This window comes from Sus scrofa, chromosome 17 (genome assembly GCF_000003025.6).
Source record: "Sus scrofa isolate TJ Tabasco breed Duroc chromosome 17, Sscrofa11.1, whole genome shotgun sequence".
NCBI lineage: Eukaryota > Metazoa > Chordata > Mammalia > Artiodactyla > Suidae > Sus > Sus scrofa.
The window spans coordinates 8,461,294-8,477,013 of record NC_010459.5 but is presented as its reverse complement, the minus strand read 5'-3'; the positions used below and the strand labels follow the sequence as shown (position 1 = coordinate 8,477,013).

Here is a 15,720-nt window from a genome sequence, read left to right as displayed (position 1 = left end):
TATTCCCAGTGACAGAGACAGGAAAGACGGCGTTTCGTGGCATTAGTTCCTGTATGGTGCGCATGCGATATTTACAACCAACATGGTTTAGTTTTCAAAAAGCTAAGGGCCATTAAGGTAGCCGCAAAGACAAGCTGTACACAAAAGCCAAACCAATAGATAATAAAAACAAACTCAGGAGTTCCCGTCGTGGCGCAGTGGTTAACGAATCCGACTAGGAACCATGAGGTTGCGGGTTCGGTCCCTGCCCTTGCTCAGTGGGTTAAGGATCCGGCGTTGCCGTGAGCTGTGGTGTAGGTTGCAGACGCGGCTCAGATCCCGTGTTGCTGTGGCTCTGGCATAGGCTGGTAGCTACAGCTCCAATTAGACCCCTAGCCTGGGAACCTCCATATGCCGTGGGAGCGGCCCAAAGAAATAGCAAAAAGACAAAAAAAAAAAAAACAAAAAAAAAACTCAGCCTTATGAACTAAAATAATCCCCAAAGTCAAAACAACAGCAACCAATTGGTTAAGGAAAAAAATCCAACATGGACAAAACTAAAGTTTTAAGAGCTACTTATTTTCACAATTGGGCAAGTCAAGGCCATATGGAAAGAGCAGACTAGACAGTAAAGGGGCAGTAAATCTCCACACACATAGGCCACTCATCAAATTACAAATACTCAACTCTGCAACACTCAGAACATGAACAGGGGGTCCTGGCAGAAGGGCTGAGAATGAGAGTATGTTCATTAGGGCTTTCGTACCACAAACCATAGGGCATCAGGGGCAATGGCTGAGGCCAAGGCATGGGGGGAGGAAAAGGCAAGTCAACAATGACTACAAAGAACTCCATTCAAAGAGGAAGAGCAGGTTATGCAAACTTCAGCTACCCTGTGGGTTAGACTGATGGTAAAAGGTTAGCCAGGAGTTCCCACTGGGGCTCAGTGGAAAAGAACCCGACCAGTATCCAGGGATCGAACCCATGGATCTATACCAGGGATCGAACCCATGAGGAGGTAGGTTCGATCCCTGGCCTCGCTCAGTGGATTAAGGATCCGGCATTGCTGTGAGCTGTGGTGTTAAGTCACAGAAGCGGCTCCCATTCTGCGTTGCTGTGGCTGTGGTGTAGGCCGGCAGCTGCAGCTCCAATTTAACCCCTGGCTTGGGAATCTCCATATGCCATGGGGGGGGCTAAAAAGACAAAATAAGTAAATAAATAAAAGGTTAGCCAGGACCCTAATAATCATCTAAACCAATGTTTCCATGAAAAAAGGCTCCAAACAACATCCAGTACAGTTCAGACAGGCAGCATTTGTATGCACAAGAAGGTCATACTTCACGACCGCCAACTCAGGTGACACACCTGCTCATCTCAGCCAGATAGGGAAGCTCACCTTCTGTACTCAACATGATTCACCCACTACTAATCACTTCAGGGGAATAATTTTTAAACTGTTTAATGCCACTATTTTGTAAGGCTAAAATCCTGTTCTACTAAATGTGCCAAAGAGCAGTCCATCATTCTGAGGAAAAAAAAAAAAAAAGGAGGAAGAAGATTCTCAGAGTCAATACTCCTTCAAGACCAAGCCTCAAGTCTAGACTTGAAGTGTGCAGCCCAGCTCAGCCCAGTTCAGTGGAGAATCCCACTCCACTCGCAGGTTTTAAGTGGGCTCCTTGGAGTTCCCCTCATGGCTCAGTGGTTAACGAATCCAACCAGGAACCATGAGGTTGAGGGTTCAATCCCTGGCCCGGCTCAGTGAGTTAAGGATCCAGCATTGCCGTGAGCTGTGGTGTGGGTCGCAGACGAGGCTCAGATCCCAAGCTGCTGTGGCTGTGGTATAGGCCGGTGGCTACAGCTCCGGTTAGACTCCTAGCCTGGGAACCTCCATATGCCTCGGATGCGGCCCTAGAAAAAGACAAAAAAAAATAAAAATAAATAAAATAAAAAATAAAAATAAAAAATTAAGTGGGCTCCCTTTGAGCATCTCAAGACCATCCTTGAGTAAGAGTTGGTCCAGTGCAATGCTTGCATGACCAATCTCCCTGGTTCTGCCACTTAGTACTCAAGTGGTCTCAGGGGAGTTATTTAACCTGTAAATGTTTCCTCATTGGTAACACAGGGATAACAGTAACTATGTGGCAGTTATGAGGATTAAGGAAATTAAAACACAGAGTGCTTAGAAAGGTACCTGGTGGAGTTCCCGTCGTGGCTCAGTGGTTAACGAATCCAACTAGGAACCATGAGGTTGTGGGTTCAATCTCCGGCCGTGCTCAGTGGGTAAAGGATCCGGCGTTGCCGTGAGCTGTGGTGTAGGTCGCAGAAGCGGCTGGATCCCACGTTGCTATGGCTGTGGCTTAAGCCAGCGGCTACAGCCCCGATCAGATCCCTAGCCTGGGAACCTCCATATGCCGTGGGAAGCGGCTCAAGAAATAGCAAAAAGACAAAAAAAAAAAAAAAAAAAAAGAAAAGAAAAGAAAGGTACCTGGTTATGACACTCAATGAGTATCTGTGGTTTATCACGGCAGTGATGCCCACCATCACTATTGTCATTATCACTGAAACCACGCAGCCAGAGAGCTTACCACCCCTCCCCTCCAGGCCCTGGCCCTCCCACATCACTGAGGAGTCCATCAGGGCCCCGCACAGCTTCCCCAATGCCCTTCACAGTCGTACCACCTGGAATCACAGTTCACGGGGCTTTAGATCCCGATCCCGCCCTCAACATATTCACTCCGTACAAATGTCAACTTGTAAAATATCACACAAATAACCAAAGAAATGGTGATCCTCCATTTTCTCCTAAAACAGAAAATCCCTTAGGATTTCTAATAAGATCCTTTTTTCATCTTAAAATCTTCCTGCTTCAAAGGAAGATCCTTTCCCCAGTAGAAATTACGACCAAGCCCTCCCTGCCTTGGACTCAGATTCACACGCACGCACGCACACACACGCGCTCACACACTCTCAAGGGACAGATTTTTACTCCCAAACACAGTGACAGCACATTATCATAACATAATTTCTGCCCGAATCTGATTCTCAGTCTCACTGTGGCTAGGAAATCAGTTTCTTTTCTCCACAATTTTCTTAGGAGGAAAACAAAAAGAAGGAACAGGACAGCAGCTGGGGACACTTAAAGGGAGAGATGGCAACACAAAAGCCCTTTTTTCACCTGCAGATTTCTTCAAAACCCAGCCCACCCCCCAACAGGCCTCCCTCCCACCAGCATCTATTCAAGTTTCTGCTGCCAGGAATTCTAGACCCAGGCCCAATAGAGGGAACTGGTGCCCCCACATCAGACCACACTTGTAACGGCCGCCCGGCTCTCAGCCACTCCTACAGACTTTTTGGTCATGATACCTTGGCCCATAAATAACCTTCCTCTTAACTTACTCTACTTTCTGTCATGAGAGAAGTAGCCCTAGGATAAAGCACAGATCCCTGGCTGTGTGCAGAATATCCTACTTGAAGTTGGGAAAAAGTTTTCTGAACTCGAGTGAATGATTCAAATAATAATTTAAATTTGCAGAGCTCTCCCCAACCAGAATCCGCAGAAACATGTTCCCTCTCCCTGGGATTCCAACCTGGTCCCACTACACAAAGGCGTTTCTCCTGTGTCCCCTAAGGCAGGCCAGGAGCCGGTCCCCAACCCAAGGATGGTGCAGTCACGCTCCTCTGTAATGGCACTGTAGCCAGGTCCTCTTAAGAAAAATGCAGCCCTTATTCTTCCCTCCCATATTTCGTGAACAGTGATTTATCTTGTTGCAACAGCTGTACTTTCATATTAATTCATTCCAAGTCTTTTCATCGAAATGTAAATTTCAATCCTGAAACCACAGTTGGGATTCTAAGAGTACCTCGGCACTAATAAGTGCAGAAATTTCCTCTTATCTTAGTGAAAAACATGGTCTCCCCAAATATATAGAATCACAAGGGGGAAAACATTCTTTTTTTTATTGGACTGCATTACACTACCAGCCAAATGGAATCAACACACACTAATAGACATCCCATTACAATAAAGCGTGGCTGGAACAGAACTCAACCAAACACTGCTTTAACACGAGGTCCTACTAACAATAAAAAATAAACAAATAAATAAATAAAAATTAAAAAAAAAAACCCTTTGGCCAATCATCTTGCCAGTTTTAAAAACCAGCCAAAAACTGTTACCATTTTATTGGTGCTCAGGCAAGAATTAAGTTGGACGGGTCCTCGTCAGTAAAGAACACTAAGCTGAATTTATTCCACAAATTGCCAGGAGGGAGGCCCAAGATTCTACTCTGCTCAACTTGGAAGCTTATAACAAAATCACCAGGAACCTGCTGGACATGAGAATGGGGTGAATGCTGAGAAGTATAAAGTCAGGCAAGTCAAAGCCTAACTGTGAAATCACACCTGCCTCAGAGATATTTACTCCCCTGGCATGTCTGTTAAACTTGCTCTGCACGCCCTACTGTAGACTTGAACTTAATTAGAGCCCTGGAGACGGGCTCTCTAACAAGACCCACTTTCCAAATACTGTTTGGCCTAACACTCGACCCTTCCAAGCCTCAAAAGGACAAACAATCATGTGCGCCTGGATTTGTCGGAACAGTTCACTAACACCCAGAAGCCTCTCCAGGAAAAGCATATGACACAGTGAGAGATTATCAGATGAGTCAAATGACTGTCACCCCCACACTGCAAGTATGTGTTACTCCCTGCAAAGCCAATTAGCAAAATATGTACAAAATCCGGCACTGACAGGACTGTTCATTCGTCTACATTATTTAGGTGGGCCATAGAATTTCTCTTTCTAAAAAAAACCAACTTTTCAGGGGATGTTTCAAATTTAAGCAGATTTTTTTAAAGAAAAGGGAGGCTCTCAAAAGTAGTAAGAACTACTTTGCAATAGCTGAATATGTCCTCTGTTCTTGGAGGAGTATACAAGTGACACACAGAATGCTGAAACAGGTAAAACCCCACAAAAACCTGGTTATATGATTCAACCAATGTGATAAGAGTTTACAGTCAAGTCAAAGGCAAGAAGCAGAGACAATTAAGTGAGGTGGTTTATAGCCTCCACAGCAGTTGTGCACAGACCCATAGCCCCATATTAAGTGCATCATTAGAGGAGAAAGTGAGCGCTCAGCAGAAAAGGGCAAGGAGCAGAGACTGTAGTTCTAGAAAGGTGCTCATGAACCTGCCCTGGGCCAGGCCAACTCCAATTCACACTGGAGTTTTATTGCTGTGTCCTATGGGGTTCCCACTGGTGTTCCTGAACTGCCCCTACTTTTCTTCATCTGTCTGATAGGCACCTCTCCACACATCTAACCTGCCCTAAAAATCAGTTAGGCAAACCCAAATGAAAAATCAGCATATCTCATTTTAGTATTTCTATCATACAAAACACACTGACCTTTTTTTCTTTTCTTTTATAGTCATACATGCAGCACATGGAAGTTCCCAGGCTAGGGGTCCAATCGGAGCTGAAGCCACTGGTCTACACCACAGCCACAGCAACACCAGATCCGAGCCCCATCTATGGCCTACACCATAGCTCTTGGCAATATAGGACCCTTAACTCACTGAGCGAGGCCAGGGAACAAACCTGCATCCTCAGGGACACTAGTTGGGTTCTTAACCTGCCAAGCCAACAACAGGAGCTCCAAACATACTGACTTTTCGTGGAGGAATTCAACACTATGATACTGAGTGTCTTGCCAAGGGTTCGCTCTAAAATAACCTGGGCTGATACTTCTACTGCCGAAAAGAAAATATCTTGCAATGTTTATCAGGCCAATGGGTACATATTATACCACCTTTATTCAATTTCAAAAACCATACAAACAAATCTGCTATACGCTACATATATTCCTCTGTAAAGAAAGGACTACAGAATAGATGACCTAGAAATGTCCAATTGTTCTCTCACCCTTAAATCTCAATCTTTATACCAATGCCTAATAGTTTATTATACACGTTCCAACCCCACTGCCCATAATCCCAACTCATTCGCTGGCCTCTCACCAAGTCACCGCTGGTAAAGTCTGGCAGTCCCATCCAGCTTGAAAACTACCACAGAGTATTTCAGAACACTGCCTTGCTGAGCAGGTTGGGTGCCCTCCCACCCCACACCTTGGTAGTAAGAATATCCCAGTCTCTTACATTTATAGAAGAAAAATACTAGTTTCTGAATGGGTATTTAAAAAGCAACTTCTCACTTGAAAGAAAAAAACCCAGTGCTCATATAACTTCAGACATCAAAGAAATGTAAATTAAGACTTTATTTTTATTTTCTGTCTGAAGCACAACAGTTCTCTTTACAGGCTTTCAAAACCTACCTTGGAAAAGAAAGGAAAAAAAAAATAAGGAACAACTGTCCTTATGAAATTCACAAAAACACTTCCTACTTTCAGCTTCAATTACTAAATTCTGGGTATTTTTCTATCTTGCCACTGTACCTAAAAACTAATTCCTATCAGAGAAGATGACAAGAAAGAAAGATCCATTCCACCACTTCAGATGAGTGATTACTAAATAGCTGCTGGCAATGCTATTTTCTCTTGAATTAAACTAGTATAGGTATTTTAGGAGTTCCCATTGTGGCTCAGCTGTAATGAACCAGACTAGTATCCATGAGGGCAGCAGTTCAACCCCTGGCCTCGCTCAGTGGGTTAAAGGATCCTACGTTGCCGTGAGCTGTAGTGTAGGTCACAGACAAGGCTCAGATTGGTCACTGCTGTGGCTGTGGCACAGGCTGGGAGCTGCAGCTCAGATTCGACCCCTAGCCTGGGAACTTCCATATGCCACATGTGTGACCCTATAAAAGCAAAAAAAAAAAAAAAAAAATTCTGTGAAAAGCGGTTAAATTAGAGATATCTACAAAGGGTGAAACAATAAATACATACTTTAGCATAAACTGGCTATCTTGGATGTTCTTGTTTTAGGACCTTATTCTCAGGGGGAGAAATAACACAGCACTGCTACCGTTTCCAAAAGACATTAACAGACTCTGACACATATTACTTCATATTATCCCTTCATAAATCTTACAGTAATTTTGAATGTTCCCAACTTAGAGTTTTAAGAAGATAACCAATGTGTCCAAGACCACCCAATTAACAACTGGATGCAAAGCCAAGTGGCTTTAATTCAACATTCCATAGCCTACTCCTGCCTTTCAAACAAAACCAGAAGGTACTAAGTAAAGCAGATCACATCACGACGTTTTAGAACAGGGTCTTCTGTGCCTTGAATAACTGCAGATATGAAATAATGTCTGAATGGCATGCTAGGGAGAGCCAGTGGTCTTCTAAATCAGCAACTGTGTATTAGTGTGAAAAACTTCGGAAGGGCCTCTCAAAGTTACAACAAAACCACAATGATGCTTCTGATAATACAGACTACAGGCTTGGAGATAAGATCGGCATCAGGGGTAATGATTTCATTTTTTTTTTTTTTTTTTTAAGTTCATTCTGTGTTAACTCATTCAGGGTCCTCTGGCTCTATCCTCACGGCCTACCACACAAAGATGTGCAACAGGACAAAAAGCATACACACGGCCATCTATCCTGAGCCCAGACAGAGGCCAATGGGGAACGCTGAAGGAGCGAGCACAGTACCTATTTATTTTAGAAAACGAGAGGACACAGCAAACTAGAGTCATAAGAACACCCTTACCTGTTTCTTCATCTATTTTGAAAACACCAACACCGGAACCATCTCGAATGGAATAGTGGATCTCCCCATCTCTTCCTGTGTCCTCATCATGAGCTGATACCTTCATCACCGATGAACCAATCGGGACATTTTCTTTCACGGCACCCTTCTCCACAAAGCTGGGAAACACGGGTGGGTGTAAGTTCTCATTCACATCGATGACCTCGACTTCAACGTAGCAAGTGGAAGACAGAGAAATGGGCTTGCCTTTGTCTTTGGCCCTCACAGTGAGATTATATACTTGCTTCTTCTCAAAGTCCAACTGCTGTACGATTCTAACTGCTCCACTGAGCTTATCCACCTCAAAGTTTCCTTCTCCAGCGTCCAGAAGACTATACCTCACTTGACTAGACTGACCTAAATCAGGGTCATAAGCCTCTAACCACATGATTATGGTTCCTTCTGGAAGGTCCTCACGAACTTTCACACGGTAATTAGGGGGAATGAACTTGGGTGGGTTGTCATTAACATCCTCTAATGATACTTTCAGAAGCACTGTGGAAAGCAGCTGGGGTTCTTCTCGGGCTTGGTCCCTGGCTTCAATCTTTAAGTAATGCACGTGCTGCTCTTCTCGATCCAAGGAGTTCACAATTTTAACCACTCCCGTCATGCTGTCGATTGAAAATTTATCTGTGTCTGTAAGAATAGAGTACATCACATGTCCATTTGGCCCCAGGTCTTTATCTGTGGCTTCAACCTGGATGATTTCACTATTTATCTCTTTGTCTTCACTCACTTCAACAAAATAGCTCTCCTGTAAAAACTCAGGTGGATTATCATTGGCGTCCAGAACTCTGATCTCCAGAAGACGCCAGGCAGCCTTCTGGGGTAGACCAAGGTCAGACACTGTAATATTCAGGGTGTATCTGTCTGTGGTTTCACGGTCAAGTGGAGATAAAATTTTGAGCACTCCAGTCTCCATATCAATAATGAAGCAGCTATCCTCATTTCCTCCGGAAATAGCATAGACCAGTTTCCCGTTGAAGCCAGTGTCAAGGTCAGTAGCATTCATGAAAATTACGCTGGAACCCACAGGACGGTTTTCCTTTACCTCAATACCAGCTGGAAGAGTACTTCGAAACTGTGGTGCATGAGCATTGACAGAGTGCGAATCAAAGAAAACATCCTCGGCCTCTCCCTGACTGTGTAATTTATTTGCCTGCAGGAGTTTCTCCGCCAGCATTTTGGCCACACCAGTCTCTTCACATTGCAGGTTTACGGGCTTGCGAAGGGCAGCCACAGTTATGTTGATGTACAACGGTGTGGCAAAATTCTCTCCATCTGTGGCTGTAATTCTCAGACTGTGAAAGGACACCTTTGCCCCGAAGCCATCCATGAGCGACTGCTTTAATGACAGCACCCCAGAGGTGGGGTTTAAGCTAAACAAATCCAGCTCGTTTCCAGCTTCAATCTGATAGCGCACCAACTGGAGTTCATCGGCGTCGATAGCAGAAACGGTGGTTATTTGTTCCCCCACGCCTAGATCCCTGGGAATTGTTCCTTCACAATTTATCTTCTCAAACAAGGGTGTGTTGTCGTTCAAGTTATTGAGAGTAACGGTGGCAAGGATCTCGACCTCCCGGCGGTACGGCAAGCCCCAGTCCGACGCCCGAATCCTTAGAGTGTAAACCCGAGGCATGAGCTCATAGTCCAAGTTTTCCGAAGTACTCACGGCACCGCTGAAGTGGTCAATCACAAATGGCACATGATTTACGTTTGCAATACTGTAGGTCACATACCCATTCTCTCCCTCGTCAGGGTCTACGGCACTCACACTCATGACCGTAGTGCCAATGGGCACATTCTCGTCAAAAGATGCTCTGTAGGCTGTCTGCGTAAATTCAGGGGGGTGGCTGTTGGCACTTAACACCTTAACCAAGACTCTGGTTGAGGCCTTTCTGTCACTTGTTGTCACTTCGAGTTCAAAATGGGACGCCTGCTGTCGTTTAATTGGTTCTAAAATGGAAATGAGACCCGTGTTGGGATTTATACTGAATTTAGCTTTGCCAGGCGTACTTTTAAAGACATACCTCAGGTGAGAATAGCTCGGTGTGGCTTTTACCATGACCACGGGTGTGCTGGAAGGCGCGAATTCGCTGATTTCTGCTCTGTAAACCTCCTTTTCAAACCTGACTGGCCCAGCTTTGAACTGTGGCGAAGCCACATGAATGACTTTCACCGAAGAGAACTGGGGAGGAGTTCCTTTATCTTTGGCCTGGAGCGTCAGGTTGTAGCCGAAAGGATGACTGTCCCAATCAATGCCGCCGACGGCCTTGAGTTTATATTCTTTGCTCCCTGGAGAGGCCCTCACTGTTCTGAACTGCTGAAGGAGGTCTCCTGCCACAATGCTTAAGGAAGCGATTTCCCCGTTGGCACCCTGATCACAGTCCTCCACGGTGACGATGGCGTACGTCGGGTCCTTGTCCAGTTCCGAGGGGGATAACGTCACTGCTGTTATCACAGGGGGGCACGCGTTGGCCTGCTCTATGTGAACTGTGAGCTTGGCCATGCTGCTGATACCACTGCTCCCGTACAACTTCATGCCACGGTCCACAGCCAGAATTTCCAGCTCATAGAGCTTGGCCTCGGTGTAGTCAAGTCTACCGGTTAAAACGACGGCACCACTGGTGGGATGGATAGCAAACATGTCTGTTCGGTCTTTAAAACTGTAGTAAAATTCTCCATTGGTGCCTATGTCTGCATCTGTGGCACTGACTCTTGCAATACTGGTCCTTATGGCTGTGTTTTCAGGTAAAGAAACGCTGTACGAGGTGGGGGAGAACAATGGTCTCAGGTCATTTGTATCCAGCACTTGCACCCTGACCTTTGTTCGGGCTTCAGCATTCGTAGTTTTTTCAACTGCTTTGACTATCAATGTGTAATGGTCTTTCACTTCTCTGTTAAGAATAGCTGTATTTCCTCCTTTGGTCCTTATTCTCAGAAAGCAAAAGTCTCCAAGAATGTACTCCTCCGCTTTGAAGAGGTTTTCGTTGTCTCCTGAGACAATTTTGTACCGTAACTCCCACAGTGGATTTGTAATGTAAATACCCATCTTTACAGGGTGCCCAACATAGGTTTTTGCTGCAGAGTTTTCGTGTACCGTGACGTTGTACTGGAAATGTGTAAACTGTATAGGACTGTGGTCAAGGGTTTGGCTTCCATCACTGTCTCTGAAATGTTGGAGGAGGAGGAGGAGCAGAAGCAGACGCGAGGCCAAATGCCTCCCCATCGCTTACTTCGAGGGAACCTGAAACAGAAGAAAACAAGGATCAGCACTTCAGGTTTTCTTTTCTTTTCTTTTTTTTTTTTTTCTATTTTCTAACGTAAGTATCAACTCTCTAACATTTCTAGAATTACTAAGTTTAAGAACGATCTTTTTATCTACTCAAAGAATCATGACGAGCATCAGATGGAAGTCTGCCAGCGGGAACAACCAAATTGTATTCTTATATTTCCATCTTCAAGGTCAATATAAGAAACTGTTCAAAAGGCAGATGATCAATGTCGTTTACATTTACTTGTATACAATACACTTAAGTGCTAAAAATTCACAAACTTAATGCTACCAGAGTATCTTGAGCATAGAAAGCTCCAGACAACTAATCTAGAACAACCAAAAAACTCTCCACAATGGTTTCATATGACCTCCCATGATAGCTTGTAATTGCATTTCAAAATTTATCCTGAAGTTATATTATTTCTTTAGAAGAATGATTAAGTTCACTGCCTACAAAATATAAGGGTTTACTGTTTTATTTAGCATTATATAACTATTTAAAGGTATTAAAATAATTACATCATCACGTTTGATACTCAGGTTTTTGTTTTGTTTTGTTTTTGAGGGCCACACCTGCGGCATAGGCAAGTTCCCTGGCTATTCCCTGGCTAGGGATCTAACTGGAACTGCAGTTGCCGGCCACAGCCACACAGGATGAGAGCCGCGTCTGCGACCTACACGGCAGCTCACAGCAATGCCAGATCCTTAACCCGCTGAGTGAGGGCAGGGATGGGACCCGCATCCTCATGGATACTAGGCAGGTTCATAACCCACTGAGCCACAATGGGAACTCCCAGATACTGAGGTCATTTCTGAATCACCAACCTGAGCCCAAAAAAAGTTCGCTGACAAAGGGAAAAAGCAACAAGCTGATGATGTTGAATAGAACTTGGTCTCGTAAACCGGTGAAGCAAATCCAACAACATCACTGCTGTGTCACTACTGCTGCCAACAAACCAGTGCTCAGTGTCTGCTGTCTTTGGGGCACTTAACAACCTGTCATCCAAACACAAGACTGACAGACACACACACACACATACACACACACAGCTAAATCATCTAAGAGAGCACAGCCAGGTGGCAGGTACTGCAGGGAGGTCTGAGAGTGAAACAGGAGCAAAGTGGACATTTGGGACAGGGGTGCTTTGAACCAGCATGAAGGCAGACAGTCCACTGGGCAGAGGCCTGGCAGGAAAATAGGACAATTACTTTCTGACCAACTCTTCCCCTAAATGCCAACAAATTCACCTTATAAATCAACAGAGCTTCACAAACATTCCAGTGCAGTTGGTAGGGGACAGCACTGGCAGAGAACCTCCCAAATGAATATTTGAGAAATGAGAAACAGCAGACTGGAAGGCTGGTCTAACAGCCAGGCTGAAATTAGCATGGCAACTTTAATTTACAGAATCTTAACTCAGCGACTGCCAACTTGGGCCCATTAGTCATTTTATTAGGGGAAAAAAAGAAAAGACCTGATATGCTGAAAGCAATTAGAAGCTTAATTGATACTGAATCATGTTCAAGTCCAGCTCCCTAACTTGTTCTTTGGTGATCCTGCCTTCTCCCCAGCAGATAAAGTCAGGAAATCAGACAGATTTTTGGCCTCTAGAATCACAAGTGATATGTAAACAAAATAAGACTATTTTTTTTCCCCAAAACGATCTCTTAATTTGGTCAATGGTTCTAATGCCATTTTCTGAGTAAGGATCCAGGAATTTTATCAAAAGAAGTGAAAACTTCAATTTATGATTCAATTCAATCTACAGGTATAGAGAGCTTGCTGGTGGACACTGTGCTGGGTACATGGAATTAGAGATTATTCTAAAAGGCAAAGATCTTGAACTTCAGGCATTTACAAACCAGGGATAAGCTATAAAGAAAATGCTTAAAGAACAATTAATAAGATGATGTTGAAAAAGTACTGTCTTTTGTTTTAGGAAACATAACGTTACTATTATCCACTTTACAAAGGATTAAACCAGTGTAGGCAATTCAAATATTTTTGCTTAATTCTGCATATTAAATACTATGCAGTCATTAAAAAGAATGAGGGCACTCTAATGTTGATGTGTAAAGGTGTCCAGATACATTAACTGGAAAAACTAAACCAATCCCATTTATATTTGTAAAAAAGAGAGGGGAGATAAATTACATATACACTTCAAGGATGTGCTTAAAAATGAACTGAAAAATTCTGGACAGATAAGCAAACCGTTAACAGTGGTAACCTCTGGAGAATAGGCAGCTGGGCAAAAATGTACATTTTCACTTTTCTCAAATGCACAAATTCTTTAGCATATATATAGGCTGTTTCCTTGGTTCAGGTCCTTCATCATTTGATGCATTCCACCGCTATTTAATGAGTGCCTAGGACGTGTCAGGAGCAGTTCTACATGCTGGGGATGCAAAAGTGAACCAAACTACCAAAAAATCCTCATGTAAGATACACTCCTGGTGGGAGACAAGCAAACAAGGAAACAAAGTGTCTTATCAGATGCTGATGATTAAGGTTAAGGAGAAAAATAAAGCAGAAAGAAATAGAGATGAAAATTAAAAACAGTCAGAAACCCACAGGGAAAGAGAGACGCCAGAAAAAGACCAGGGTTTCTCAACATCTGCACTATTGACATTTGGGACAGATCATTCTTGGCCAGGGGTTGGGGGGCGGGACGCAGGAGATGGGGGGGCAGCTGACCCAGGCATTCTTTAGTATTATTATTGGTCTCCACTCAACCAAAAGCCTGTAGCCTCTCCTTCCCGAAACCCCAACTAAAAATGTCTCCAGACAGTGCCAAATGGCGCCAGAGCTCAAAATCATCCCTGGTAGAGAAGCACTAGTCAGAAAAGGCACAAAGAGGCAGGTTTTTGGCACAGTGGGTGGGGGAAGAACAGTAAAGGAGGTTCTTTTTTTAACAAGCTTTTTCCTTTAGAATACTTTTAGATTTCCAGAAACGTTATAAGGACAGTTCCCCTATTGTTAATATCTCACCTTATTATGGTACATTTGTCACAGCTCATAAACTAATATACACTGTTACTCACTATCTAAATCCCAGGGTCCCAGCCAAGACGACCACATTACATTTCAGTCATCACATCTCCTTAGACTATCGGGGCTGTAAGTTTCTCTGATTTCTCTTATTTTTAAGGACCCAGATGGTTTTGAGAAGCTCTGGTCAGGTATTTTGTAGAATGTCCTTCCACTGGAATCCATCTGATGTTTTTTGTGTGATTAGTCCGGGGCTATGTATTGAGGGGAGGAAGAAGACAGGGGTAAAATGGCTTTTTTTTTTTTTTTTTTTCTTTTAGAGCCACACCCTCAGCATATGGAAGTTCCCAGGCTAGGGGTCAAACTGGAGCTGTAGCTGCTGGCCTATGCCACAGCCACAAAGGATCCAAGCCACATCTGTGACCTACACCACAGCTCAAGGCAACGCCAGATCCTTAACCCACTGAGCAAAGCCAGGGATGGAACCTGCATCCTCATGGATACTAGTCGGGTTCGTTAACTGCTGAGCCACACCAGGAACTCCTAAAGTGCCGTTTTCATCTCGTCACATCAATGCTGATGCTGACCTCTTTCACTGGGTTGAAGCAGTGCCTGTGAGGTTTCTTCACACTGGGTTACCCCCCCTTTCCCTTCTGCAACCTTGGGAAGGAAGTCACTATGAGCAGCCCACACTCAGGGGTGGAGGGTTATGATACACAGACCATGGAGAATTCTTCTGCAAGGGCAACTGGTCTATTCTCTTCCTTTTTTGTCTTTATTGCATTGTCTCTTCAGGTCAGTATGGCCTCGTGGATGAAGGGTGATTTTTAGGATTTCGGATTTTACTACAACTAAAATGAGAACAGGGGAGTGACATGCTCTAACCTCAAGTAAAGGGTGGCTCTGGTGCCGGGGTGGAGAAGAGAAGGGAGGGTGGCCTGGGGCAAAAGAGACTGGGCAGAAAACACTACAACAGCAGAGGTGAGACAGGGTGGTGGCTTGGCCTAAAAGGGCCATGGGGGTGGGGAGGAGGGTGACAAACTGGATCTACTTCAGGACCAGCTGATGAAGTGAGGAGCGGAGGTGGAAGGAGAGAAAGAGCGAGTTATAAAAGAAGAGTCCTGGGACTGTGTGCTGAGCAAGGATGGAGCTGTCAGATTCTGAGAGGGAAGACTGAGCAGAGGGAGGAACAGATTTGAGGGGGTAGGTTCTCTGGGAGTTCAGCTCCGGACATGTTAAGGTGGAAATGGCCACTGTTACCCAAGTAACAACTTCAAGGGGGCACTTAGAGGTGCGGGAGAGGTCTACCCTAGAGATGTAAATTTGAGAGTTTGTCAGGATATGGAAGATGCTATATTTAAAACCACAAAACTGGGAGTTCCCACTGTGACTTAATGTTGATGACCACGACTAGTATCCACAAGGATGCAGGTTCCATCCCCGACCCTGCTCAGTGGGTTAAGGTGCCAGGAATCTGGCACCATGACCTGTGGTCTAGGTTTCAGATTCGGCTCAGATCCTGTGTTGCTGTGGCTGTGGTGTAGCTGTTGCTCCAATTCAAACCCCTAGCCTGGGAACTTCCATATGTTGCACGTGTGGGATAAAAAAGAAAAAACGAAACAAACAAAAAAAACTGAATGAAATCACCCAGGGAAAGAGCACAGAGAAAAAAGAAAACCAGGGACAGAGCCCTGTGCACCCCAGGATCTAGAAGACAGAAGAGGGGAGGAACCTGCAAGGGAGAAAGAGCAGCTACTCAAGTAGA

At 44.5% G+C, this 15,720-nt stretch overlaps 1 protein-coding gene across 1 annotated transcript in view; it reads right to left on the bottom strand.

The window, feature by feature from the left end:
- The window catches only part of FAT1 (FAT tumor suppressor homolog 1 (Drosophila)), a 114,617-nt gene extending 103,702 nt beyond the window's left edge, over positions 1-10,915 (bottom strand). Inside the window, 1 exon segment of the mRNA NM_001190170.1 lies at positions 7,648-10,915. Coding sequence (NP_001177099.1) covers positions 7,648-10,915 — 3,268 coding nt within the window.